Source organism: Pavona decussata, unplaced genomic scaffold, assembly GCF_977016875.1.
Source record: "Pavona decussata unplaced genomic scaffold, jaPavDecu1.1 SCAFFOLD_234, whole genome shotgun sequence".
Taxonomy (NCBI): domain Eukaryota; kingdom Metazoa; phylum Cnidaria; class Anthozoa; order Scleractinia; family Agariciidae; genus Pavona; species Pavona decussata.
Genome location: NW_028145639.1, coordinates 1,488,490 through 1,516,289, shown reverse-complemented (window position 1 = coordinate 1,516,289; position 27,800 = coordinate 1,488,490). Strand labels below are relative to the sequence as shown.

At 37.6% G+C, this 27,800-nt stretch overlaps 2 protein-coding genes and 1 pseudogene across 4 annotated transcripts; 2 read left to right on the top strand and 1 right to left on the bottom strand.

Annotated features, from left to right (window-relative positions):
- Positions 1–3,501: 3,501 nt before the first annotated feature.
- Positions 3,502–5,878, bottom strand: LOC146458060 (adenosine receptor A3-like). Its single transcript, XM_085091252.1, has one exon. The coding sequence runs from the start codon at positions 5,715–5,717 to the stop codon at positions 4,668–4,670; it is 1,050 nt and encodes a 349-aa protein (XP_084947378.1). The 5' UTR covers positions 5,718–5,878; the 3' UTR covers positions 3,502–4,667.
- A 2,585-nt stretch (positions 5,879–8,463) lies between these two features.
- On the top strand, positions 8,464–17,602 carry LOC146458059 (substance-P receptor-like). 2 transcript variants are annotated; one of them, XM_085091169.1, is made up of 4 exons: positions 8,464–8,612; positions 8,770–8,826; positions 12,799–13,391; positions 14,598–17,602. In XM_085091169.1, the coding sequence occupies exons 2-4, from the start codon at positions 8,799–8,801 to the stop codon at positions 14,937–14,939; spliced, it is 963 nt and encodes a 320-aa protein (XP_084947295.1). In that variant the 5' UTR covers positions 8,464–8,612; positions 8,770–8,798; the 3' UTR covers positions 14,940–17,602. The 2 variants fall into 2 exon arrangements, with proteins under 2 accessions (XP_084947295.1, XP_084947294.1); XM_085091168.1 differs by having other exon boundaries at positions 8,736–8,826.
- LOC146458058 (tachykinin-like peptides receptor 86C) lies at positions 16,557–27,181 on the top strand (annotated as a pseudogene). The gene is made up of 5 exons (XR_014858322.1): positions 16,557–16,626; positions 23,409–23,548; positions 24,415–24,676; positions 25,716–25,967; positions 26,435–27,181. The product of XR_014858322.1 is annotated as a tachykinin-like peptides receptor 86C (transcript).
- The last annotated feature ends 619 nt before the right edge of the window (positions 27,182–27,800 follow it).

Genomic DNA, 27,800 nt, shown 5'->3' with positions numbered 1-27,800 from the left:
AAAACAAAAAAAAAAACAAAAAACAAAACAAAACAAAACAACAACAACAACAACAACAACAACAACAAAAAACCAGTCACATACAATGATTACTAACCAGGGCAGTGATCTGCTCCTTGAGTAGTTTGATATTCTTTTCATTGGAATCCTTCAGTATTCCGTGGTAATATACAATAATCCTGCGAGTGCGAGAAATCCAAATCAACATAAACCTCCTACCGGTATGGGGTATGGGGTATGGGGGGGGGGGGGGGGGGGGGAAAGAGGGAGAGGAAGGATAAAATAATTTAATTATCAGCTGTCGTGAAACAAAGGCTAGAGAGTTTAAACGAAGTACAAAGCTAGACTGTAATTTTCTCTTCTTTAGCTTGTGAAATCACTGCCCTTTTAGATACCTCCATCCTGAAAAAGGTACCACTTTTGGGCGGAGGACCCCCTTTAAGTTCATTAGAGGGAGTACCTCCACCCCCTGAGGGAGGGTATGGATGGATATTTTCTGGAACTACGTGTATGTGTATAAATTATTGATATTACTAGTCATCATTAGGCAATGGTAAAATTATAACAATTATTGACCCCCACCCCATCCTCCGCAAGGATAACCCTTTGCATACAATTTGATAACATGAATATTCTCACTAATACTTACCCAAGAAAACAAAACAACATGGCAACAATGCTTGCTGATGATGCATAATTGATGACTTGTTGCAACCAGTCGCGAGATCCTGCTACAGTGGTTGTGATGACTTGGTACATGAATTTCTGACCCCTTCACGTAGAAAGTGATAACAACATAGTACAGTACATTATTTTAATTGAAAATTACAATCTATAAAAGTCTACAGCCTCAGTTCAGTCAACATGATAATTGCTCATGAAATCGATTATTGTATAAAACAATTAGATTCCTTTTTGCCCTGCGTCTGTACTCTGATAACGCACAGAGGACATCAAAACGTGGTAAGAACATCAGTCATGCTACTCACCGTACTTCTAATCAGAGTACAGACGCACAGGAAAATGGAATCTACTTGTTAATTTGATGTCCTGGCTACAGGTCATTGCCATGGTAACAAGGAAAAAGAGATTGCAATATTTTTCGCACTCTTTCACCATTTTTCTTGATATCTCTTTTATAAAAATTGGTGAAATTTAATGTTTGAAGCTTTTATTGTGAAAACGTTTTACACTAAAATTTTGGAGGAAAAATATCATCGGTCATTCAGACAGTGTCCCATGCCAAAATATCACAATTTCTTATTTTGGCTATTACATAGAATTTAAGGTCTCGGTACATAACCAACCTATACACCTGTTGATTGCTTTTTGTTATTTTAGAAACATGAGTTAGAAAAAAGCTACAAAATCAGAAACCTACTTGAAAGGCCACACAGCACAGAGGGCGAGGTTCTGTAAAAAAATAAAATGTAGTGGACATTGTTAGTAAAAAAAATAATCAACAAACATGACAAAAGAAAGTTTATTAAATTAATTAATTAATTGATTAATTAGCAACAGAAACAAATTTTTCATTGACTACCTAAGTGGGGGTGGGGAAAGACACCACCACACTAAACACCTGGACAAGGGTCCTATCAGTAATTTTTGGCATTCTCGCTTCCCAGGTCAAGCTTACCAGTACAAACCAAAATGGTGCGCATTCACCTTTATCACAGGAATTTAAAATTTGAATGTAGGCTCAGTAATGCACAATAATTGACACTGCTAGAAAAAGCACCTTACAATTAATTTAACGGCCAACTTTGATGTCTTTTAAAATAGGAGATATAGTTTCATAAAGCCTGAAAATTTCACAGATGTTTATATCAATGGAAACTGAATTTACAGAACAATTACTTCACTAATTTAAGACAAGACTCTTAAACTTGGCCTTATGGTAACTTTAAGGTCCTCTTTCCAGCAGTGTTAACAGTTTTTCGTTACCTGGCCCACATCAAAATCTTAAAGGGACACGGTCACGACCTTTGAACGTTTCCTGTGTACTCTTAGCTGTCAAAATTTATTTTGTTTTCTTTCAAACGATGCACGTGCAATCTCCGCATGAGGCTCACTGAAGTTGTTGTAAAAACAATGCCGAAATGAAAATTCAGTATATTTTCTAGGTTGTATCACTGGTAGTAAGTAATTTCAAGTTTTTTTTGTCAGCAAAGACATAAAAATAAAATTTGTATCATCTAATTGTCATAATTCAGCGTAATATTTTTAGGGAAAGCAAGGGCTTACTGTAGTTTGCGAAACGAAATGGAATGAAACGAAATGAAAATCAGTAGAAAGCAAAATGAAAATCTGTACTTTGCGAAACGTAATGAAAATCTGTAGTTTACGAAACGAAATCAAAATCTGTACTTTGCAAAACGAAATGGAACGAAACGAAATCAAAATCTGTAGTTCGCGAAATGAAAATCGGTGACGTTATTTGACTTCCTGGCTTTCATTCAGTTTCTCTTAGTAAGGGCTATTGAAATCCAAAGAAAAAACGGGGAAGCCACGCATTTTCGGAAAAAAATTAAGCTTGAATCTAAGTAAAGTTATGTATCAGTTAATTGAAGCTTTTTAGAAATAATGTTGGTTAATTATCTGCAAAAAGATGCTGCTTACCCTCAATTTTCTTTTTGGATTCAAATCTGACCCTTAGCAAGAGCTTTTGTCCCTTATAGTCATAAACCGCGCAAAAAATACCTCTCTATTTATATGTACCTATGTGGGACATTGGCCATGTTGTACTATAAATACAGCCATATGGGGCGCCATATGTAACCTATATATATGCCACGATCGGTTAGTACTACACTCTGTTTTTTTTGTAAGAACCTTTTTTATAAGAACATCGAGGCTGAGATTGATCAAAATGTTAAGAACGTATTAAGAACATTCCTCAGGCTGAGAGTCGATTAAGAACGTTTTTATTTTGGTTATCTGTATATAAAATCAAGGTAACAAATGTAAATTAACCAAAACACGTAAGGGCATGTTTTGTATATCATTAAGAATGGTGACACACATCTCGGTTTGTCGTAATCAGCAGTTCTTGATACCATATCTCAGCAGGCAATGCCCTTTGATAGGTTTCCTGGTCGCGTCCGGTGATTTACTAAAACACATGTAGTATATACTATGTAATTTAAGAACATCTTAAGAACGTTTTCAGCCTCAAATCGCAAAAAAATATAAGAACGTTCAGCCTCAGGTCCAAAATTAGACGTTCTTATAAAAAAACAGAGTGTATACGTGTGTATGTGTGTGTACGTGTGCGCGGTCAAAGTTAATTATCATAAGTCCATATTGTAATTCTAATATAAGATAGCTATTTTTTAAAAGTGAGGAAGCCTGACTTTATAAGCCTTGTGGTTTCTTTCAGGTTTTCTCGCCATTTATTTTCTTTCGTCGATTTTCATCATTTTTTTCCGATATGTAATTGTTTTATATGGCAAAATAAATATTGTATTGTATTGTATTGTATTGTATACAGCAAGAACTAAATATAAAACGTACAAAATAAAACACAGATAAAATAGAAATCCTAATTTGTGCAAAGGGAATAAAATTATTTGAAATTAAAAAGTGATAAAGTAGACATTTCTTCATTTTAGTTAGTATTTTGGTGACGTAAAGAAAAAGAGTCAAATAGTCAGTTCTCTTAATTTTGAGAGACGGCGAGAGACGGTTCAATGATTTGTTTAAAACAGTTTCGTCAAAATCAGTGCGATATACCAAACACCACACTATATGAAACAATGTTGTTAATCAAGGCTGCTTAATCTAAGCCCATTGACTTGATGCAAAATTTTAGTCAGTGATAGCCCTGTATACAGCTAGATTTATTAATACAGTATCACAGGATTAAACAAATACAATGCAATCGAAGGCTTTGTCTGCATGAACAATGAAAAAGTGCTATCAACAATATTGGACTGTGCTTTATTTACAATCTGACTGCCCATACAATACACACAACATATATTGTCATATTAGAATCTCCAAGGATCCGAAACGAGCCATTTACCGCACTCGATAAATGCACCATCATCCGATGTCAAGATTGTGCCCTCATTAATATTATAAGTCGATTAATTTAATTATCATACTTGTTTGCCAAGAAAGGAAAGAAGTTTTAAGACAATACGCCAAACCTCTCTTTCTCTGTTCATCAGTTTTTTTACCATACCCCAATGTATACACATTGCCTAAAGACACGCCTGCCTTCGAACGAAGATAAATTAATACTTTTCATGCCGTCATTATTTAGTTTCATCCTTTTGGCACTTACTCTATCCGAAGTTTAAAATATTTCATAATTACGTTATGCCTATAATGGTTATGTTAATCATAACGCGAGCGACTGAATATATTTCAGAAAGTATCGTTGGTCTGGGCGTATTTCAGATGCTACGATTAGTGTTTAAATCAAAACTGAGCCTTTTTCTAGCATTTATGCTTAAAATTGTAAAAAAATGATTGAAAACCTAACGAACACCCAGAGCCGACGTCAACTGGTTAAGCTTGCATGCATTTAAGCTCAGTGTGTATGGATAAAATCCCAAGATGTGGAACTTATTCATTTGCCGTATTACTGATGGAAATGTTTCTAAAAACATAACCGGCCGGCACTTTTAGCTAGATCTAAGAACACCAAGCTTCAGTCTTTAAACAACAGTCTTATTACCGGGTCCGGGAAGCAAAACTTTAACTTGATTTCGTTTAGCAGAAAATGCGACCTTATTTTCGGTTACAGGGTGCCCTCGACAGTGGCACAAGACTTCAAGGACAATTTGCTTCAACTCTGATATTCTCCAGCAATAAATTAAAGGATTGAGTGAACTGTTTAAATAAACCATGGTCAAACCGACGCTGAAGAAAACTGACGTAGAAGTGTTCCAACCTGAGAGAGTCACTGCGAGTTTATGGCATAAATAAGGAAGAAAAGACACCAAAAATGCACAGAAAAGATAGAACATACTAACTACAGATTTCTTATAGCGAAAGTAGTTCATAATGTTTGTCTTTCTTTTACATTTTAGCGGGTTTACCACGTGGCCTCCCATCTTGCAAGCCTGTTTGCGTAGAAGAAGATATATTTTGAAGTAAGAGGAGAATGCTACAGAGAAGCAAACTGGAATGTATATTATGCTGATAATGGTATAAATGGTTTGATCCCTTTTCCAAGTCTCAGCCCAAAGACCGCCTGAAATCCATATCACAGCAAGAACGATGATAATTCGTTTCAGTGTAACAGTGGTCTGATATCTTACTCTGAGAATTAGAGCGAGGAGACGATCAACGCTGATAGCTGTCATCGTAACAAAAGAGACGGCTGAGAAATGGCTCCCTTCAATGTGAGAGATTATTCCTGCAATACAGGCCTTGGGGAGTTGTCCTGTAATCTGTGCCCATCGGTAAACTACGAATAATGGTTGCACGACTGCGCCAACACCCAGATCGGACAAAGCGAGACTGCACAATAGCGCTTTGGACGTTGAATTCAGCGAGGTAGCTTTGTACAAGGCATAGAGAACAATGATGTTGGCGAACACAGCAACAAAGCTGAAGACAGCGTTGAGCACACAAAGGACTGTATCTGACAGTGAAATGATATCACTGTCTGCACTGCGGAAAAAAGGTTCCAAGTCACTGCAGCATTCTCTTATCTTATCGAGGCTTGCGTTCCCAAAACTTCGCTGTGTCACGTTGAACATCCTAGCCTGATAATATGAGCCGCTCGAAGCAAGAGCTTGCTAGAAGTTGTTCCTGCCTGTCTTAAAGCAGAAATGTCGTCTGTTCTCGGTTCAGAATGTTCTAACTACATCTTACAGCTGATCCCAGGTAATGAAACTTTTGGATGCTAAATCAATACTGATTAAAACCTAATATATCCTTGTTTTTATCCGGCGCACTTAAAAATGACGTAAAGGTATCATGTCTTGCTAACAATAAGCCGCACGCGATTCACGCATGAGATGAGTTACTGCTATTGAATATCTCAAAATATATACGTCCAAATGTGTTATTATATGCCATTGAGGAAGCCTTATCAAACTTCAAAACTGAGCTGCAAAGATTCTTTTTGTATTCCGTGGCGGTGCCACCTTTTTGGTTTTGATATGCATATGTCCAATAAATATCTTTGCTTCCGAGCCAAACATCTTTCGTTATCAGAAATCAAAGTGGCGTTCACTTGCAAGATTAGCCTCAGGGAAAATCAGTGAACATTGCTCGAAGAGTCCTTTTACTCTAACAACTGAACAGTCGGACAATTGTTATTGATTCTTCGTAATATATAATTTAGAAAACATAGCTCATGCTGTTTGTTCTTTTGTTTCCTTCGCTTATAGTTAAGAAGTCATCTTTCTGCGGAGATTTTAGAGGGCGAAAACAGGTTTCGACCAATGCATAGATTTGCGGAAATTATTCTATTGTGTTATGTGTGACTGACGATGCGACAAATCCTTGGGAGAGTTGTATGAATAAATATGAATCTACGCTCGGTAGATGGTGAACTGATTTGGTAATCTGATCAGTATAATCATGAATTTCTCTGTTATAAACAGGAAGATTTAAAGTTGAAAAAAGAAACCGAGTCAGCTAGCTTTGGCAATTTTAATTAATTCTTAGCAAGGGCATACATTAGGAACACCAGCGGAAAAAGTATTATTCCGTAAATTTGTTTACCAGAAAAACATGGTTTCATCAAGCAATATACTCGCAGTATTTTTTTACGACATTTTACATAACAAGGCTTCAAGGCTTTCAGGGGCACACAACCCGTTTCATTTCGGTGGACAGGGGGTAGATATCTTTTCGGATTCCTCATAAATGCGGATTTAATCATAAACAAAATCTTCATAGGGCGGCCAGCGTAACCTGAGCTGATGGGAATAAATATATTATATTCATAAAACTGAGAGTCATCATTGAATAAAATATATGCCTTCAATAAAATTTTTAAAAAAACTTCACAAATTGAAAATTTCAAAGGTGAACTATTAAAAATAACTAATATAGACGTCTATTATTAGTATTATTATTATTATTATTATTATTATTATTATTATTATTATTATTATTATTATTATTATTATTATTATTATTATATTCAAGGCAGTGTAAACTTCTGGATGCCCAGGACCTAAGCAAACGATGGTTGGGCAGCAAACCGTAGCCAACCTCGCGAAGAGTAAACCGTAACAACTAGTCACTAAATAATATAAAAAGGAATCAAATTATAAACCCTAAAATTATTATTATTATTATTATTATTATTATTATTATTATTATTTGCTATTGAAGTCATGCAGTAATAGTAAAACTGACAGTTTTTGGAGATCTTGATCGTGGAAGAAAAACTTTAATTACGCAAATTTGCAGCAGTTAATGCTTTTAAATGCAGACATTTTCAAGAGTTAAGCGAATGAAGTTACCGCACTTAACCGTTTAAATACTCCTTTTACATTCAAAGCCAAGTGAAAGCTATGCGTGGACCAATCGCAAACAGTGTACTTATAAACTACGTTATTAAATATCTGAAAACTAAGGAACAGTAATCATGCCACAATGAATTTGGAATTTTAAAACTCTGTACATTGTATGGAAAAGTAATACTCGGCAACGTTGGTGTGCCTTTTGAACGCCTGTGGGACCGCAAGTGGCAAATTATCATAAAAACGAAGCCGTTCTATATACTTAACTGAGCTATTCTGGCTGTCAATCACAAATTGATAGCCCATCCCAATTGACAGCCGATGTTAACTGACCAAACGCCATCAGGGTGTGTTTCAAATACATCTTATTTTTTTTTCAAGATAATTTTGTATCGATTACGGCTTTTAAATGCGTTATTACCCTTCTGTGGGTGGACTGGGGGAAGAAGGGGTGAAATTTTAAGTGGATGGAAAACGCCACAAGCTGTTCATTCCAGTTTTTTCTATAAAGGGGGGCAAATATATACGAACGCATCTAAAATGAACAAAGAGCGACGGCAAATCTCCATTCCCTGTTATGATAGATAAAAATTTTCTCTGCTTTTTGTCATTTTTCAAGATTAAACTGTTTGTACGCTTCTCGGCGCTATGTTATCTTGCTGCCTTAAAATTAAACATTTTTGATCAGTTAGCTTGTTAGTAATTGTTTGGGGCCACACATTTGTCACTGGAGGATACACCTTGTTCTATTATGCTCAAATTGATTACCATACGTCTGAAGAGTGAATTGTTGGAGAACCAGAATGGACAGAAGAAATGCTCACTTTTTCGAGAGAGAATGACTGATATTTATTAATAAAGTAACATGTCTTTCTTGACAAAAAAAAAACAACTTCCGATTCTCATTACATGTTGATTTAAGATGACGTTTTGTGTTATTTCTTGTTGCTGCCGCTTACAAACAAAAGAAAGCAATTTATTCGTAGTTTACATTAGCATAACTACTAGACGGCTAAGGAAACATCTAATGTAGCAAACAACATTGATTCTAATGGCATAAATATTTGGCCCTCGATCTCAAGATGTCGTCTATCACCTCACGAAGAACACTGAAATATTAGTTTGTCGTGGGTTTTGTCGACGGTTTGTCGTCGAACATCAATAATTTCAGTGGTGAGTAATTTTACCCATAGGGCTTTTGACTAGTTTTTTGAAAGATTACTTTTGTGTATTTTAACAAAACACACTTTTTGCTATAAGAATACTTGAGAATCCAGTTTATGTTTTATTTCACAGCCGTCTTCAAGAACATATTTAAATTTGTTGCAAGGAGCTCAAGTGTTTTTCTTTCAAGCAGTGATGGAGAACAACGAAACAACGTTGGAGGGTCAGTTCGGCAATTTGCGAATTACTAGTGATATTCTAGACGTATATTAATATTTTAATGTAAGGTAAACCTTTCTCAGGTTAATTTCTTTTTTTTTTTACATTAACCGAGTTCTGAGGTGACAGATACATGTATCTTAAACAGGAAGGCGTACCGCACAGAGCCCCGTCGTTTTCTCAAATGCTCAACCAAACACCTGTATTTCTGTATATATATATTTTAAGTAAAAAAAAAAAAAAGCTCGGAGCAAAGGTCGCTTTTTACTAAAGGCAAGTTGGCTTTGATTCTCTAAAACGGAACGTCCGATTTCAGTTATATAAATTACATTATATTTTTCCATTTCCTGATGACTAATTGTGCGGTTTTTTTACATGACGACGAGAAGAGTAATTCGAACACTGACCCCTTAAAATTAAAATAATGTTGCTGGGGATTTCACAAGGGGAATCGACAGCTCAGTGGGATTTAACAGCCATCAAAAATTTTTGTGCAAATTTTAAGATGCTACAGATAGGTTTCTAAACGGCATCGGTAATATGAATTTAGCGCCAAATGATGCGAAGCCTTAACACTGTTTCAACATGAACGCAAGCGCAAGATGTAAGCACAAACACAAGCTGGAGTCCATATTAAAAGCACATTTTTCAGTGTGATTGCGTCGCTAATGAAAAGCTGGCTTAATTTTACTGAAATTTACTGTTTTCACATCTCTTTAAAAGCAGTGACGTGGTTGTGGACCGGTCATTTTTCAATAAACAAAAATTTCCTAAATTAAGTCTTGCCTTGCTCAAACATGAATTGCCACGAAATGAGATGAAATCAAAGAAAGAAGGCGCGGTACGTCACTACCAATTTCATTCAAGAAGCAAGGCTCTTAAACTTTAAAACGTCTGCCCGTCTGTTTCAGCTTTGTATGCATTTCCATTATACAAAAACATTAGTGAATAATTTCTTTGCCCTAGAAAAAGCCGCGTAAAAGAACATATAGCCATTATATTCGTCTCCCATTGATGAAAGAATACCGTTTGCATTTCCAATTTTTTTTTTATTAAAATAGATGGCGCAACATTGTCGCTGGATAAGCGTTTATGTTCTTTAAATTTCGCTCGTAATTTTCGATCTAAGGCCGCTGAATTTCGATTTTTATAAAATTAAAATTTCTTCCCACCACCAGTTCAATTAAACTTCACCGCATATATTTTCAAGGTGTTCAATTTAATAATAATTATCATCATCACCTAGGTTACAACTTCTTAATGGGTTTTTTATCGAGCACGTTAGACTCACAGAAATCCACCGTAAATTAACTGCTAATTATCATAAATTTCAATAAGAGACGCGAGCATTCAACATTTTGCGGTAAAGCCACTTCATAAAATAATTAAGCAGGCTGACAAAGAGAGAGTTTAAAATGATGTGACAATAAGTTCAAAAAACAAAAGTTGGATGGTAAACAAAATATTTATGTTTTTTTTAATGAATTTTAAATTGTGTCATATATGACTTTACGGTAAGGAATGAAAACAACAAACAGTTATAAGTCCAATACACTGTCAGCTTTAGGCAGCTTTAATTTTCTCTTTTCTCAGTATGCTTAGCTGAAACATTGGTTTTTACCTTGCGTGAACCCTTATTCGCAAGGTGTCAACTATTGGACCAAGCCACAGACCATCAACGCTCCCTATTTATCTTTAATGGTAATTTTTTTTAATTATTTCCCTTAACATTTCAAGTTGTCAATGCAAACAAAACGAAGAAAAGCATGTTACAAGAAAGTTTCTGGGACCAGGAGATTATTTTGGCACAAAGTTCTTCATGAATTTGGAGAATGTTTAATTAAATTCTAGTTTCTTTCGCTGTGTCGAATTTTCGTATATTGAGAATAAAAAAATCGTCCAAAAAAAAACTGGAAATCGATGTGGCAAAAATTACTTGTAGATAACGAAGATTGCCGTAGCACTAAATTCTTCATGAATTTGGAAAATGTTTAATTAAATTCTAATTTTTTTTGCTGCGTCAAATTTAAAAAAAAAAATCACCATAGCCGTATATACATAAATTCTTCATAAATTAGAGAATGTTTTATTAAATTCTAACTTTTCTCGCTGCATCGAATTTTGGTAAATTGGGAATAAAACATCGCCAAAAAAACTGAAAATTGATGCCACAAAAATTTCATGTAAATGACGAGGATCGCCATCAGTAGCCTGTGGTAGTTTGTCATTTCCGCAGGAAACAGGTGAAAATAACTTAGATTTATTGAAGATTTTGACGACCAAAGAAATCGAGCTCAGATTAAAAGTTATTATTTTCAGCTGATTCTAATACTTCCGCACAATACAGGATAAAGAAAAAGGAGAAAATCCCTAATGCATGCAATATTCTATTTATTTATTTATTTATTTATTTATTTATTTCACCACGACATACAATCATAGAAAGTTACAGTGAATAATAGTCTAGGATCTTACATAAGTTTACAGTGAATAATAATAGTGAAAAAGAAGAAGTAAGAAGTGGCGAGGAGACCTCAAGAAAACCCCCGGGCTTATACTGAGAGGTCCCCTCGGAGATATGTTAGGACCGTAAGACTATTAAAGAATATATTTAGATTTTTTAACATTCGGTGGCAAGATTATAAAGACATAACAGAGTCGGACGTTTCATACAATTAACTGAGGAAATCAAGAAGCTTTCTTGTGAAGGTGGATAGACTAGGGGAAGACGTTAATCCGCGATAAATTGTTTTTGGGTTCACTTTATAACCATCAGGTACGACGAATTTATTAAACCCTTTAACCCTTAATATCAAAGAACAAATTCTCCTATCTTCTCCCCATACTTTTCTTATAAAAGTATTGCGGAGAAGTCATTAAAATATCAGGAAAATTCACCTTGGGTGATCATAACCTTGATTCTCATGACCTCAGGGGTTGAATAAGCATTGATAATACAAGGAGAAATTTGATGGTGATCAATGTTAGGGCTTAAAGGGTTAATGAGTCGAACGTGTGTTCTGTCGTGAATTGTAATACCTGTCGTGAATTGTAATAATAGTTGTCGTTAATTGTAATAATGTACCTATCGTGAATTGTTACGAAAGTAAGCTGGATTTTGTGTTTCAAAATTTCAAAAAATACGCATGGATCAAAATAAAGGTTGGTTTTTTGGCGTCATTTTTGTTATTTTCTTTTGTATTAAATTGTTTGTTCTTAAGACTTGTTACAAATCACGACAACATGGTATCACAATCCATGACAGCTCGGATCGTTACAAATAACGACAACAGGTTATTACAATTCAAGATAGGTACGTTATTACAATTCACGACAACTATTATTACAATTCACGACAAGCGTTATTACAATTCACGACGGTATTAACTAAAAGCTTAAGAGTAACCTGGATGTAGGGAGGTTAATGAAAGACTAAGGTGTTGCGGAATTCAACGTTTGCTACTTGGGATGTCAAAACACATGCGTTCCCTAAAAAGTTTGTACTTGTTTTTAGATGTTTCAGCACTATTGTTATTTAGGATTTTATTTTCTCCTAATATCCTTATCATGATAAAACTGTACGCTACTTAAATTCAACTCTTTTCGTCACTTACGTACGTTGCAGTTTTGACTTAGAAAGCGTTACGGAGGGAGCCGGTTGATTGTAGCTGGTTACGTACACCCGAATCTATTTTTTTTTTATCGTACATGCTTACTACAAAATTCAGTAAGACACGGGATCGAAAACTTACAACATGCTAAATGTAATCCCGCCTCTGTAAGTCAGCTGTCAAGGAAGACGTAGCTATTTTTTCAGATTTAATGACTGTTTGGTATTCCTTCAACACCACTTAAAAATTGTGTTTCATCCAGGCCCAGAGAAAGTTTAGCTCGGTTTTTTTGTAAAAAAAAGTTCAATAAAAAGGAATAAAGAAACTTCATTGGTAACCGAAAGCCATTTTTATGATCCTGACAGGTAAACAAACAACTGATGCTCTTACTTCGGAGTACATTGGCTTTGCCACCGCGTTTTCTTTCATGATTATGACGGACCTTGTCGGCAACACACTGGTGATTTTAGTGATAATAGGAAATAAGAATATGAGAACGGCCATGAATTACGTGTTGGTTAACCTGGCCGTTGCTGACATCTTGGTTGCTATCTTTATGGGTATCAAGTTCGTTGTTGGGCCAACATTTGTCCATCCAGATGGAATAACAGGCCGGTATCTTTGCAAGTTTATCACCGGTGGCACAACAGCTTGGACCGCTGCAGTAGCATCAATTTATAGTCTGGTGGCTATTGCTATTGAAGCGTACCACGCTGCCTTTCATCCTTTTAAAAGACGCGCTGCTTCGGCAAGCAGTCTTCGCAAGACTATTTTCCTTATTTGGCTGATAGCAGTGTTGTGGGGTTTTCCCTTATACATCTCAGTAACATATGTGGATGAGCTGAAGACATGCGCAGAACAATGGCCTCATTCCATATTGCCGAAGATTTACAGTTTTGGTTGGATTGTTGTGGCAGGTGTTATACCGATCGCACTGATGAGTGTCTTGTACTTTAAGGTAATGCAACTGAGAACTAATGTTCTGTTTCTTGTGAATGATTTCATTTTCCTTAAATTCAGGCCATAAAATCTTGCATCATTTGTCAAGAACATAGTTTTAACGCTGTCTAGAACACAGGTAAAGTTTTCGGGTAAGCCCTAAATCGTCATTTAACCTGACACACTAAGCGATTTTAGACGTCTACCGCGGCGATCGGCGAAAATCCCCAGGTGTGTGTACCACTGCAATGGCGATACCTGCCGTTTTCTGCGTATAGATTTTTTTGCCGTCATTCGCCTAGAGGCGCTTTCTATCAAGCCAAAATTTTCGCTTTAACCGGTTGAAACGCAAATGATACGCGCCGATGAAACAAAAATTTTCCGAAACAAATGGACCCATTGGACACGAAAAGTGTCCGAAATTTTTAACCGAAAATATGATTGAATGGAAAGCGTCCCTAAAGGAATGCTCCTGCAGTTTTATACGCTCAACCAATTCAACCAATCATATTGCGCAATTTCAACATATAGCTTTCAAAATGGCGGACGTTAATGAAGTAGGGTGCGAAATCGCTAGCGTTCCCGTATCAAGCGGCGGTGTTATTCTACTGCTATTTTCAATAGCGATTAAATTCGCTGCGATCCCGCGTAGTGTGTCGCTGGCTTGCAGATTAACCACATGAAGTTTAAAAACGGGATAGACACGAATTTGAATGCAAAATTAAACATGGTCATCTGGTTTGTCCGCCGATATGGCCGTCTATAGAGACGATGCAGAAACATTGTCTACATTTTGTCCGTCTCTAAAAGTAAAAATGGTCCAATTGATCAATCATCAAAATGTCCGACAATCCAGTGTACCAATTGCGTGTGTAAATTGCTTATTTCAGATTATCTGCACTGGTCTTTTCTTATAGCCGTGCCTTTTGTGGAAGATAATCGTTTCTTTCCGAAATCCACAAAAAGAGGATCATAATTATTATTTAATCCACAAAATCGTTTCTCCGAAACGATCCATGCATGCGACCATAAAAGAAAGCTGATTGATGATCTGAATCAAATAATCTGAGTTTTTCGCATGTGACGACTTGGTGATATTACTTCAATGTATACGAGATTCCTACAACGGCATCATTAGAAATACCTGGTAATCAGTAATAAGAAAAGTAATGTCCAATTTCCAGGCATTTATAACTGAAGAACGTGAAACTGTTTCAATTTGCAGGTGGTTCGCCGTCTCTGGTTTAAAGACACGCCAGGCAAAAGCCAGTCTCAAATGGCTTTTCTTCGTTCCAAGAAAAGGATTACAACAATGGTTATACTTGTTAGTGTAATCTATGTGATATGTTGGGTGCCGACATTGATAATCTACTTCTTAACAAACGTGCTTCCATCTGAATCGATGTATTCTGTTCTACACAAGACTACCATAGTTCTGGCCACGTTCAATTCCTCTATAAACCCAGTAGTGTACAGCCTAAGGAGCCGTCAGTTTAGGCAGAATCTCTACAGATTGGTTCAGTGTGGTAAGAAGGGACGCAGTACAAATAAGATCAAACCTTTTTAAGGAGTCATACTACATCAATAAAGGCAGGCGTCTGACAAATACGCTCTACGCCTCTGGATGAAAAAGCAAGCGTAACCTCTGCGGGATAAGATGAGGAACAAAGTGCCTGCACTTACTCATATTTTTTTTAAATATTAAACCAAGCGCTCCCAACTTCATTAATTTTGTTAACGTTTACTAGGCAACAATTTGGTCTTATAGGTGGTTGCTCGAATTACCTGATGTTTCCATGCCATCAAGATTTTGGATTTGAAATTTTTTACGAAATTGGGATTTTTTTTGTCTTATTTCCAGAAATTCTACGTTTCCACGTCATATGACGTCCCTAGGGAATGTTCCAAGGGTACAGTGTAACACTTTTGAAGTTACGAGGGGGTGGGAGTACTTTATGTTCTTCCCAGGCCCAGGCTAAACTGGGTTAAATTGGAGACGATGAAAATACTTTTTTTAAGTATTTTAAATCTTTTAGGTTTTAAAAAACTGGTTCTCCCATTTACTGTGTTGTGCTTGTTGTTGTTTATCGTATTCTTAGGTCATTTCAACTACTTTTATTTGTTTGTTTCCTAGTATAGTAAACGCTCTATAGATCTAGCGATTTACTTTTTCGTCTAGGCAACTAATGGTCATAAATGGCGCTACAGAACAAATTGATGTTTGATGAAACATTTTCTTTTTACCTGTTCCCTAATCTGTATATAGCAAAAGAGGAGTTTAATGAGGAATTTAATGATGGTGGACCAACGTAACTGAAATAAAGGAGACTCAAAGATTAGTTAATTTGGATCCTGGCGGACACTGCCTGAATGAGATTCTTAGGCTTGACAAAAAATTGTTTTTACTATGTTCTCCTCTCCATGACGGAGTTTGTTGATTTTATAAAAATAATATTACTGCGTATAAGTATGCATCATTAGAAATAAATAGCTCATCCTAATCTAATCAGGTCCGTCCGTCCATCCATCCAGTAAAACGCGAACTAAGCTTGTTTCATATTCGCTAAGTATCGTGTTTTAATCACGAGCATGCGTTCACAGAGAAATTACAGACAAGAGGGAAATTAATTTGGCTGAAAACTGAAAACGAGAATTTTAGTTTAGTTCACGTTGTTTTGACCAGTGATATTTTCTGTACTTTTGGAGGTAAGAGCGAATGTTTTCTTTTTTCCTTAAAGATTTTTATTTGTTTTGAATTGGCAGTGGTTATTAAAATAACCTAAAATGTCATCATCGCTTTCTTTGATAAGTTGTCATGTTTCTCTTTGTCTTAATGCATGCTATTTAGCTTTCCTTCCTTTTTTTAACTTGCAGACTTTCTAATCTTTTTAATGTGCTTGTTTTTCTATACTATGCACAGAAAAAAAATTGTAATTTGTAAATATTTGGCCACTTTTTGTTGCGGTGTATAATGATATTTCCGATGTATTTCCAATGTTTTACATGTAATGTCACACCTTGCCTGTCAAAGAAAAGAAATTAAAACTTTAATAACGCCCTTAACCTTGTTCACCACCTGCCGTTTTTGACAACATTGTATAGCATGCGAACAAAAAGTACACAGAAATCGGAAGCTAAAGAAACTCAAGTCACTAATCGATATTATGTATGTGTAGCGCTGAAGAGTTATTGATGGGTTAGCATGAAGAAAACGTTGCCTTGCAAGAAAACGGAGAGAAAACCAGAAAGCTAAGGTTAGTCTACTTCGTAGTTTGTTCAATCAGCTTCCCACCGAGTCAGCATTTTCACTTACTTGGATTTCTTGATATGGATTTTGAGACTATAATATTTTAGGCTTAGATGGAGTGAAATTATAGCATTTTTGGTACAGTTTAACACTTAAAGGGGCGATTATTCCTAAATTTCCCGCAAAACTTAAATTCAAATTTAAAATATATATAGCTCCGTTCAAGTGAAATTTCATAAAATCATGATCTCTGGCGATAAACGCTCTCAATTCATAAATATATACAAGTAGGGTGCTAATTACAATTTAATAAACTCATTTTGAAGGGGAACATGCTTTATTTATAGTATTAGAAGCCATACCTGCGATAAAATTGATACGATGGAAATTTCTGAAGTGTTAAGGAGTTCATTTCAGAAGGAGAAAGTGCGCATGATTCCGATTTCGAAATTTAGGAATTTTTGGCGTGACTTTTCAAACCAACTTCTCTTTGTTTCGATCGGCTAACCATTGGGAAGTGCATAAACATTACAGCAAAAGAATTGTCACAATACTGAATCTGTATAAATAAATATGCAAAATTGGGCTAAATTATAAAGAGACAAAAATGGTGCGCAGCAACTAATGTGCTTTGTTTAAAAAGGTGAACAAATTTTGTTCGTAGTCAGTGCCATAATGCAATATGTGGCTTTAATACAGAGGCCAGAGTGTCAACAATTTATCAATGTTAACACCATGTTTATGGTAATACGTCCGGATTAAAAAATATATATAAATGTTTTGGTTTTGGTGTTCTCCTTAGCAGTAGAACCGTCAGCAAGACATCGGAGAATAAACCATCACTTCTTCAATATATGTTGGTTTGTGTTCATTTGTTGTGTATACAGCTGGATTTCTGGATTTTAGAAAACTGGTCGGCTCAAGTTATGCTTGTTTGAGCGTGCGGGGATAATCGTTTAACGTTCAACACCATCTCCAACGAAGCCAATTTGGCGAAGGTAGTAAGATCATTGGACGTTTTACCCTCTCCTCCCTCTCCTTTCTCCCTTCTTCTTTCTCTCATGTCATTCTGAACCTTCTTGGGACCAAAAAACCCGTTTGTCTCCGTGTTGGTTGTTGACCCAAGTCCATTGAATTTTCCTTTATTCTCATAAATCTTTTTCCAGTTGGCAATAAAATGAAAAGAAAAATTGTGCTTTCAAGAAAAAGCGTGTGTTAGTGACTGAGTGAGAATGGACTGTCAGATTGAATCCGATTGGAAAGCTTTTGAAAAATCACCAAATACCCAATTAACATTCTCAAAGTCATTAATAATTCATGATTCGAAAACAAAGAAAATCACTACCGTGACCGTGGTTTGGATATGTGTTCCTAATTACCATAACATTTTCCAACTTTAGCCTTGAATTTCTGCAAGAATTATTGGTCATTTGAGAAGCCATATCAAACACTCAAAAGTGTGTTTCATTAGATATCCAAACACCTCGAAGTCGTTAAAAAAAAACTCGGCTGCGCCTCGTTTTTTCAACCCACTTCTCAGTGTTTGGATATCCGATGAAACATAACACGTGTTTAATATATAACATATGAAACAACTCAACGACTTTGCGTGTGCGGTAAGTAAGGAGATCTATTGACTCAAGACGATCTTGCCCGTTTGAAGTGGAAAGACATGTTGAAGAGGAGTGAGGTAGAAGCAGTCAGACCAAGCTTACGGGAAGATTAGGAACTATTGAGCAAGATATTGTAGAACTGTCCGATTGAGTGGCAAGCACCGCCAAATTTGTAGATTATCCAGATGCCTCTGACAGCTTTCCTTGGAAAAGGTTGTGGGAACTGAGACACTTCAGTAGCAAACTAAGCGAATTTGTAGGGCTGCTGTAGTTTTATTGAAAATAGTATGCAGGTGACGGCTACCAGACTGGTTTCATGCCCAAGTGTGCGTTCAGCAGGAATGTGGTTAATGTCCGGACTTCTTTCTATCGCGGGAGTGGATTGGGTGATGAAAAATGTCATAAGAAGCGGATGCACAGGGATCAAGTGGAGAACGACTACGCTAACGATATCCCTTGTTGATGGCCAGTCACATGCTGGAGAGATCAAGTAGACACGGTAACATGAAAGACTGAGCAAGGTGCTCTCAGTTTACGTAGATTCTAGGGCGGTGTTGCGGGTTGTGACGTTCTGCATGGAATCTGTGCCCCTCCTTCTTCTGTAACTTTGGGATGGACTCAAGATAACTTTGTGTCCACCTGACGAGACGAAATGGAGAAAGCTTCGCTTTAGTACGTAAAAGAAGATGGAAGAACAGGCTAAGTGGAAAGAACTTATCGTTCAAAATTTCCAATCCGGAGACATTTGTGCTAAAGTATGGGAAGGTCGTGGCTGCAGTCCAACTGTTCAATGATTTTTTTTCATTTTACTGAGAAAGGTTACAAAAGAAGAGAACCGGAAAGTACCTATAATTTTATTGGCTTTTACCAGCTGCAATTCAGACAGCATCAGATGTCCTGTGAAGTCATAAATTATCTAAGGAAACAAGAAAATACGTTCGTTACTAAGGTAAAAGCTATGGCTGTGGGTTGATAATGCAATAGTGATATTCAGGCGCATGGATTTCACTGAATCGAACAAAAATTAAAGCAACTCCACTGAACAGTCAGTACTTTTGTTCTTTAGTCAAGTTTTAGTCGAGCAGATTTAATTTGTACCGTTTTAAGTAGAAGGTTCTGAATTTAATTTGTTGGACTGACACGCTCTGAAAGCGATTTTCTTAGACTTAAAACCTCACCTCACCTATCCACTTCGCGCCATGTGGCACATAAGGCCTCAACACAACTCCGCCAATCAGCTCTCTCAGCCACTGCGATTTGTACCTCACTCCAATTCTTCCATCCAGCCTTTTCCCTTTCCCTCTCTGCCGTCCTCCTCCATGTTGTCCTTGGTCTGCCCCGTTTTCGTCGCCCCTCCGGTGTCCAGGTTAATGCAGTCTTGTGGTCATTATTCGGTTCCTTCCTCATGATGTGGCCGATGAATTTCCATCTTCCGCCTTCGCACGTCCTTACTGAGATTTTCCATCTCAGCCATCATCAGGACTTCTTTGCTTGTGATTCTTTCCTGCCCGCGTATCTTAAATATCCCTCTAAGACATCTGCTTTGGAAGACGTCGATTTTGTTTTCATCACTTTTATTCATCTTCCACGTCTCGCAGCCATATATCAAGACTGGCTTTACCAGTGCCTGACTTTGGTTCGTTCAAGAATACCTCTCTTGCTTTGACTACTCTGTTGTTGATGTCTTCAGTGCCTCCGCCCTCTTTGGAAACTGTAGCACCCAAGTACACAAATCTATCAACATCCTCTATTCCTCGTCCATTTACCTCCACCACAATGTTGTTCCGCGAATTTATTCGTAGCAGTTTACATTTGTCTACATTGACTTTCAATCCCACTCTTTCTGCTTCATGGGCCAACTTATCGGTCTTAGTCTGAGTGTGCTGCCTGGTTGATGACAAAAGGGCTATGTCATCCGCAAAGTCTAGATCCTCGAGCTTTGTGGTGAACTTCCATCTTATAGCGGTGTTCCCCTCTTGCAAGGTATTTCTCATTACCCAGTCAACGTCTAGTGGGAATAGTAAACCTGACATGTTACAGCCCTGTTTCACTCCAGTTTTGATCTTAAACCATTCCGTTGTATCCTGGCCATCCACTACTGCGCATTGAAAGTCATCATAAAGCGCTTTCACCATATTGATTATCTTGGATGGTATGCCGTAGCTTCTCATAATCAACCATAGGCTATCCCTGTAGACTGAATCGAACGCTTTCTCGAAATCTATGAAGTTAACGGACAATGATGACTGCCACTCTATTGACTGTTCGATGATATTTCTCAATATGAAAATTTGCTCAGTAGTTCCTCTACCTGGTCGAAAACCTGCTTGTTCCTTTCTGAGCTTCGACTCTACTCCGATTCGTATCCTGTCGATCACAATTCTCCCCATGACCATACTGACGACTGACAGCAGCGTAATTCCACCCCAGTTCTTACATTCCCCCAAATTTCCTTTTTTCGGCAGTTTGACAATCAGTCCTTTTCTCCATTTTCTTGGTGTCTTCTCATCTCTCCACACTGTGTCTATGATCTCCTTGACTTTAGTGGTAGCATAGTCAATGTCAGCTTTAAGCAGCTCTGCTTGTAAGTTGTCAATTCCCGGTGCTTTTCCATTCTTCAGATGCCCTATTGCCTTCCTTACTTCGATCCTGCTGGTTTCAGATGTATCAATTTCTTCTATTTCATCCGGCAGTTCTGTCTCAATTTCGCTTACTGGATTGCTAGAGTTCTCCCTATTTAGTACTTCAGAGAAGTGTTCCAGCCAACGTTTGGTTTTGCTTTCTTTATCATTAAGGATCTTGCCGTTTTTGTCCATTACTGCAGCACTCTGCCTTGGCCTTTCGTTGTTTAATACTTTTGTCAGGGTATACAGTGTTTTCATGTGTTGCTGTTTAGCCGCATTTTCAGTTTCTTCTACAATCTCCTCTCTCCACCTTCTTTTATCCACCCTAACCTGTCTTTTAACTTCCCTATCCTTCTTTCGGTATTCATCTTGCCATCTCTTTTTTTGCCTCTCTGCTCTGATCTTGCACCAATTAACTTCTGTTTGATGGTTTTCCTTTGGTCTATCAGAGTCCAAGCTTCCTGACTTAACCATGGCTTGTTTTTATTTTTCTTATACCCTAGTACCTCTTCTGCCGTTTTTACATAAGCTTTCTCCATTATCTCGCTTTTCCTTTCCACTTCGTCTCTTTCTTCTTCGTCTCCTTCCTTCACCGAGTTGACGACCTTGTCGTCGAGTTCACATCTATGATCAGTTGTATGGCGGGAAATTTCGGCTTGTTTTGCTCCCTTTAAAACGACACGCTCGCTCTTTTCAGAAGCTTCGAATAGGGGGCAACCTCAGGTTTTGATCGCTTGGGTTCATTCATCGACCGACTTCCGCAAACCAGTCATTGAAAAGCGCCCGTTCATTCCACTATTGCAAGTAATGTCTTGGATATGGCATTTCTGCCACGTTGACCAGACTCTTGACGAGAAGCACGTTCGTTATCTCTGGGCTTCCCATTACTCCTCGCATTCCATATGTTTTATGCAAATTTGTCGATAAAAACTCAATTGTTGGTATCTTCTAGGCCACGTCTTGAGTGATAAACCACTTTGCATAATTTTCAAAGCGTCTCTGTAAGCAACCGGCTTTTCGATGATTTTATGGCGGAAGTTGGTTGACATCTGAGCTTAGACAAACAAAATCCTTTTTTTTTTTTGACAACACCCTTTATATTGAAATGCAGATCATCCAGGGGCAGAAGCGAGATAAGATGGTGCCCCGCTATCACCGTTCCTGAACATTGTAGAGCATACCATAAGTGTTTAAAAGGAAGCAAATTTCACGCCACGCAATTAATGCTACAATTGATGACAGAAACAAAGCTTGATGACAGGGTATTCTGTTCGGAGTACATTGTTATGTTTATGGATGCCAGTAATGACTTCCTCCACATAAAAAAGAGAAAGGAAATTAAAATTGAAACAGTGATGAGAGGAAATGAAAGTCTCATGATGTAACTTGAAGGGGATTTATCAAAGTGTATCAAACTGATGTTAATGTATTTCCAACTATATACAAAGAGAGGAAATGAAACTCTAACAGTGATATTGAAGGTGATTTGCCATGGTATATGGAACTGATGTTAGTGTGTTTCAAACGACATAAAAGACTAATCAAAGAGAGAACAGTTGTTATTGAAGGTGATTTACAATGGTATACTAATTGTGCAGATGACACAACAAATGATTAAAATGAACATTTCTTCGTGCAAATGGTTTTCTAAGAATGTTATTGAATGCCGGTAAATGATCTTGAATTTTTCCTTTCCGCTAATGGATAGAAAGGTGTAAATCGGCAGAGATTGGCACCTACAGAGTAAGACAGCAGTAAGACTTTGGCATTAAAATTCGAGAGAAGAGTATTAGAAGCGAGATGAACCAAATGAATGTCGTAAAATGAATGACACTAACGACACAAATAATGGATCAGACAGTTCACTAGCTCTCTGTTCCATCATTTCCGTGATAATTGCTAGTAGCACATGGGACACTTAACCACTTTAACATGCACTGCAGACTTAATCCTCTGGTCCATTATTTAAAAGTCGTAAAAATAATTATCTTTAGGCCTATTGCTGGCGTTGATCTTAACAGATCTTCTGCCTGATTGGTCTGGTACAATAAAGGTCCTTACGATGTTTGAGAAAGACGAAATATTCGTACCTGAATGAAATGCATGACTCAGCCGGCGCACATCAGTCGAATGTTATAGCCACTGAATTACTGAGCTCGAGAGACTTTCACGTGTCGACCTGGACCATCAGGTCACTTGATGTTCCTGGTGTGAGATGATCTAAAGGTTTTGTTCTAGCTGAGGGTGTTTTCTCATTACAATTATCATGCTTGACTGTTAGCTTTTTGTATCCTGGTATTCTTTTAGCCGGATCAGTAGCCGCACTCATTATGTCACTATACGCGGATTCAGAGTCAGCCCAGATTGGACTTACCAGCATGTTCGTCCCACATTAACTTTGTATTGTTACGGAGCCCCCCTATACTAAGCGAACGTTTTTACGCGTGAATTTTAACTGTTGCAAGTTTTACAAGGCTTAAATAGTTAAGGGGAAATGTTATCCCATATTCTCGTTCTGCTGATCTGATCATTGTCATCTTCATCTTTTGTAGTCAATAGTCATAATGGAACAGTACACGGATTCTGAGTTAGCCCAAATTGGAATTACCACGATGTTCGGTATTCTTGTGACGGCAGACCTTGTCGGGAACGCATTTGTTTGTTTGGTTATTCTTATATACCAAGAAATGAGGTGAGGAGTCCACTGTAATCCTATAACCAGTTTTCAATGCCATAATTCTTCTAATAACTGGCCATTCACTCTAGAGTGTCCTCCCTCGATTGAGGGCTCTTTGGTGCAATGGAAACTGAATAGAGGACCCAACGGTTCATTTCGGTGGATACCTGGTAGGATCCGAAATTCGGACCAGTTAAGTCGTAAAGAAAATTTACAGTTTTCTTTTCCGGGCAAAATGTTAGCTCAAATTTTGGAAAACTGCATGGAAAACTAATCCTTTCAAATTCGGAGGGCTAACTGTGTCGATAAAAATGGAAAAGAAGGTCAGGTAGCATTTTCACAAAACCAACTGTTACATTACAGCTTGTAGATTCCGGCCCTAAAATTTCGTTTCCTAAAACTTTCTGCTACTTCAATTTTCAGCTAAAGCATCAGAATAGATCAAACTGTATTAGCTTACACAAACATGTCTTCAAAAGGGCACAAAACGATATGCGTGGCTTCTTTGTTTTAAGAGCGAAGGCGCATGAAATCAGATTAGGACACTTAATGAAGGGTGAATAATAAACTACAAAACAACTACTTTCTAGTTTGTAAAAGTGGATAGACTGCCAAAACTAGACAAGTGCAAGTCACTGAGGTCGAACTCCGTCTTTTGGTACCATTCCTCTTATTCCCCACTCCTTAAACTGTGGGAAGTCTGGTACGACTAAGAAATTGTGGGATCGTTTGGGTGACGATTGTTTTTAGTTCCCTTACATCTTTGGCACTCTTTCTAATGGAAACTATGTAGGAGTGTTTCCAACTTTTGAATGCGGTCCGTTTGAGAGTGACAAATGGTTGACATATACATGTTGTAATTTTATTTTATAATTCAACAGAACACCAGTTAACTTTATGCTGATGAACCTGGCTGTGGCAGATATGATGGTAGCGCTTTTCATTGGACAGCGCTTTGTTGTGGTCCATTTCTTTGAACATCCTGAAGGAATGGCTGGCACAGTGCTTTGCAAATCTCATAACTTCAGCTGGGTGGGAGGAGCAGCTTCAGTTTTTACTTTGGTTGTCATCGCTTTTGAACGATACTATGCTGTGATTTATCCTTACGGCAATAAAGGCAAACTGACTGATGAGAAGGTGAAGGTAAGAGAAGGTATAAATTTGCAAAAAGGGTCGTAATAGAAGTGAAATAGTGATAATTTCGTCGTTCGACATCGTCGTGATAGCAAGGACTTTTTCGCTACTTCTCATTCTCCATTATCACAGTCATTTAACTTTTTGATGTAGACCCGGTAAAGCAAAACAATTGACACTGCTCAAAAGAGCACCTTAAGATTAGTAGATTAAGGCCAAGTTGAAGACTGAGTCTAGTTTGGCTTTTGAAATAGTGAAGATATACAATCCTGGCCAATTGGTTTCGGGACACTCGACGTTTTTTCACAAGTTTTGTTGTGAATTTACACAACTACCGACAGTTTAAGGTCCCAAAATGAATCTTAGAAACTTATTTCCCTGCCCCCCCAAAACAATGTTGAGGTTGATAAAATGTACAAGATTTGACAGCCATGTCTCACTCCTGACTCTCAACATTGTTTAGGGAGGGGGGGGGGGGGGATTATTTTCATGTTTTTAAGTAAGAAAAGCACAAGTGTCCCGAAAGTTTTGGCCAGGATTGTAGCTTCGTTAAGTCTCAAAATTCTATAGACATTTGTTTGGAAACGGGAAAGTTTTGCCCTTGTTCATACAAACTTCCGCAAAAACTTTTTCAGACGTGGCTTTAGGTGTTTATAGGTTTTTATTAACTGATCTACACTAAAATTTTAAATTACCGCGATAAAGATATATGGCGCAATTGTCTTTGTATTTACTCCAAAGCTGACTCTTAAAAAGTTTTTAGTTATCATTCCATGCGAGTTAATAATTTCCGGTTAACACTTTATTTCTCAAGGGCAAACTTAAAAGTGTATAAGATATTTATGCTCGATGGACTAAAAGTATCGTACCGGTTTGCGGAGGGCTCATCCCATCTAAGACTCAGAAACAAAGTGCAACTGTCATTGGGCGCCTTGGTTTTTTCACAGCCTTCCCAAAGATCCATCTCTTCAATGTAGTATGAGGCTCGTAACAGAGACAGCTCGAGTATTACTGATATGTATAATTCAGCACGCACCTGTGTTTTCAGATTTTTGTCCCTGTTTCGTGGATCTGCGCTTTGATCCTTAACATTCCTCTCTTCCTGACTGTGTACTTTGACAAAGAAACTGATTTCTGCCGGGAGTACTGGCCCAGTGAATGGCTCCCAAAGGCCTACAGTCTCACTTGGCTCCTTGTTGCTGGCATAATCCCTGTGCTACTGATGACCATATTGTACTCCAGAGTGGTGTACACACTGTGGCTGAAACATGAAGAGGGCAACTTTGAAAATGCTCACCAGGTTAGTTGTTGTTTTCGTGTTCTTATGGTGGAACATTTCGTATGGCAGTCCCCGCAAGCAGGGACAATTCCTTTTTTTTTAATTCTTTCTTGTTCTTCTTGTTCTTCTTGTTCTTCTTCTTGTTCTTCTTGTTCTTCTTCTTCTTCTTGTTCTTCTTCTTATTATTATTATTCTTCAAAACCGAGGTTAGAGCAGTATTCCGTTTACGAACTCAAACGATTAAAGGAAGGCTCCAAAAGGAGGATTTTGAAACAAGTTGCCACGTGAAGATTTTAGAAAAACTGATATTTGTTGCATGTTTACCTAGGTTTGTCTGCTGTTTTGTTGTCTGTCTTCGTTAACCAGTGCTAAAACGTCATGGAAAATTTCATATCCGTCTACACTTGTATTAAAATTAAACACCTTGTCGCTGTAAACATATCATGCCTCTAAGAAGAAAAACTGAGAAGTCAATTTTATTTTCTCAGGGCGTGCTAAAAGTGAGAAAGCGAGTTACCAAAATGGTTCTGGCCGTAAGTGTTATCTATGGGCTGTGCTGGCTGCCAAACCTGACCGTCTATGCCCTGGCTTATCTCAGTCCTTCACAAAAGTATGGAAGCGTGCTCTACATTACCTCTATTGTTCTGGTCACTTGCAACTCCACAGCCAATCCTTTTATTTATGTTTTTGTAAATAAGAAATTCCGCGAAAAAGTCAAAAGTCTCTTATTCTGCGGCAAGAGCTGTAGTGGCCTTGTGAATCCCAGACCCATCCCAGTGGCCCAAGTCAGTAATGTACTGATGCCATCAATAGTATCACCCACCCCACCCTGGCAGACGACATCGATGACGTAGGGCCTAACCGCGTGTACCACTGACCTTCCTTCTTAAACTGACGACTGAGCAGGGAAACAATTTAAACTAAGCGCAGGATAATTTGTGATTGAGTTTGAGTTCGAGTTGTTTTGCACCCTTGAACTGATGGCTGGAGTTAGAGCTCTCTAAAATATTATATTTACCATGTCACTTGTATTCGCAAATGTTTTGGTACCCTTAAGTATTAGGTATTATTAAAAACTGAATCATTGTATAATGCAATTCGAGGGATTTGATTGGCTTAGCGGCCATGGTATATGAGCCATTATACCATGCCGAGAAATGGCAACCATCAAATTTTCTTCTCGTTAGTGTTCTTGCACAGCGAAATAAGTAATATCTAGCAATATTATTGATTGTTTTTAATAAAACAATTATTCCACTTGCGCTTGTTGGATATCAGATGATTATAGCCATCTCGGCGCTACGCGCCTCGTTGGCTATCTATCATCTCATATCCAACGCGCGCTCGTGGAATAATTGTTAAAAATTCTCACAGCTTTGTACCTGCATCACGTTATCCATAACTGGCTATTATTTCTACAATTTATAATTGATACTTCCTTATCATCTGCTTTATATAAGGTCAAAAATTTGTAAACATCTTTGAACTGATGATGTATGCTGAAGGATCCGAACAATGTCTTCCAAACTCAAACGTTATGTCGTTGTGTTGAAATGTTTAATATTATACTAAGGTTTAAGAAATGAGTTTAGTATGTAAAGGTATGACAGAGACAATAACGGTTCTATCGTTTTAGTTTTTCTTGGGACTAGAAACATCATTTGCCATATGGGTAAAGAGGGTGAGAAAGTGATGCTGTCGGTTGGGGACGTGGGGGAGGGGAGGGGAGGGGAGACTAGCCCTTGGGACAGCGCTTCATGCATGTCTCTGTACTCTTGAGTAAGTCACTAGAAATACGGAAAAAATGGTCTGGTTTCTTCTAAACTTCAGTTACACCTCAATAAGCGAATGGCT

Excerpts from the sequence above, each read along its gene's own strand:
- LOC146458059 (XM_085091169.1), top strand. The coding sequence starts at position 8,799 with ATGGAGAACAACGAAACAACGTTGGAGG. Across the intron at positions 8,827-12,798 it reads CAACGAAACAACGTTGGAGG|GTAAACAAACAACTGATGCT; the intron begins GTCAGTTCGGCA and ends TGATCCTGACAG. Across the intron at positions 13,392-14,597 it reads TGAGTGTCTTGTACTTTAAG|GTGGTTCGCCGTCTCTGGTT; the intron begins GTAATGCAACTG and ends TTCAATTTGCAG.
- LOC146458060 (XM_085091252.1), bottom strand. The coding sequence starts at position 5,717 with ATGTTCAACGTGACACAGCGAAGTTTTGGGAACGCAAGCCTCGATAAG.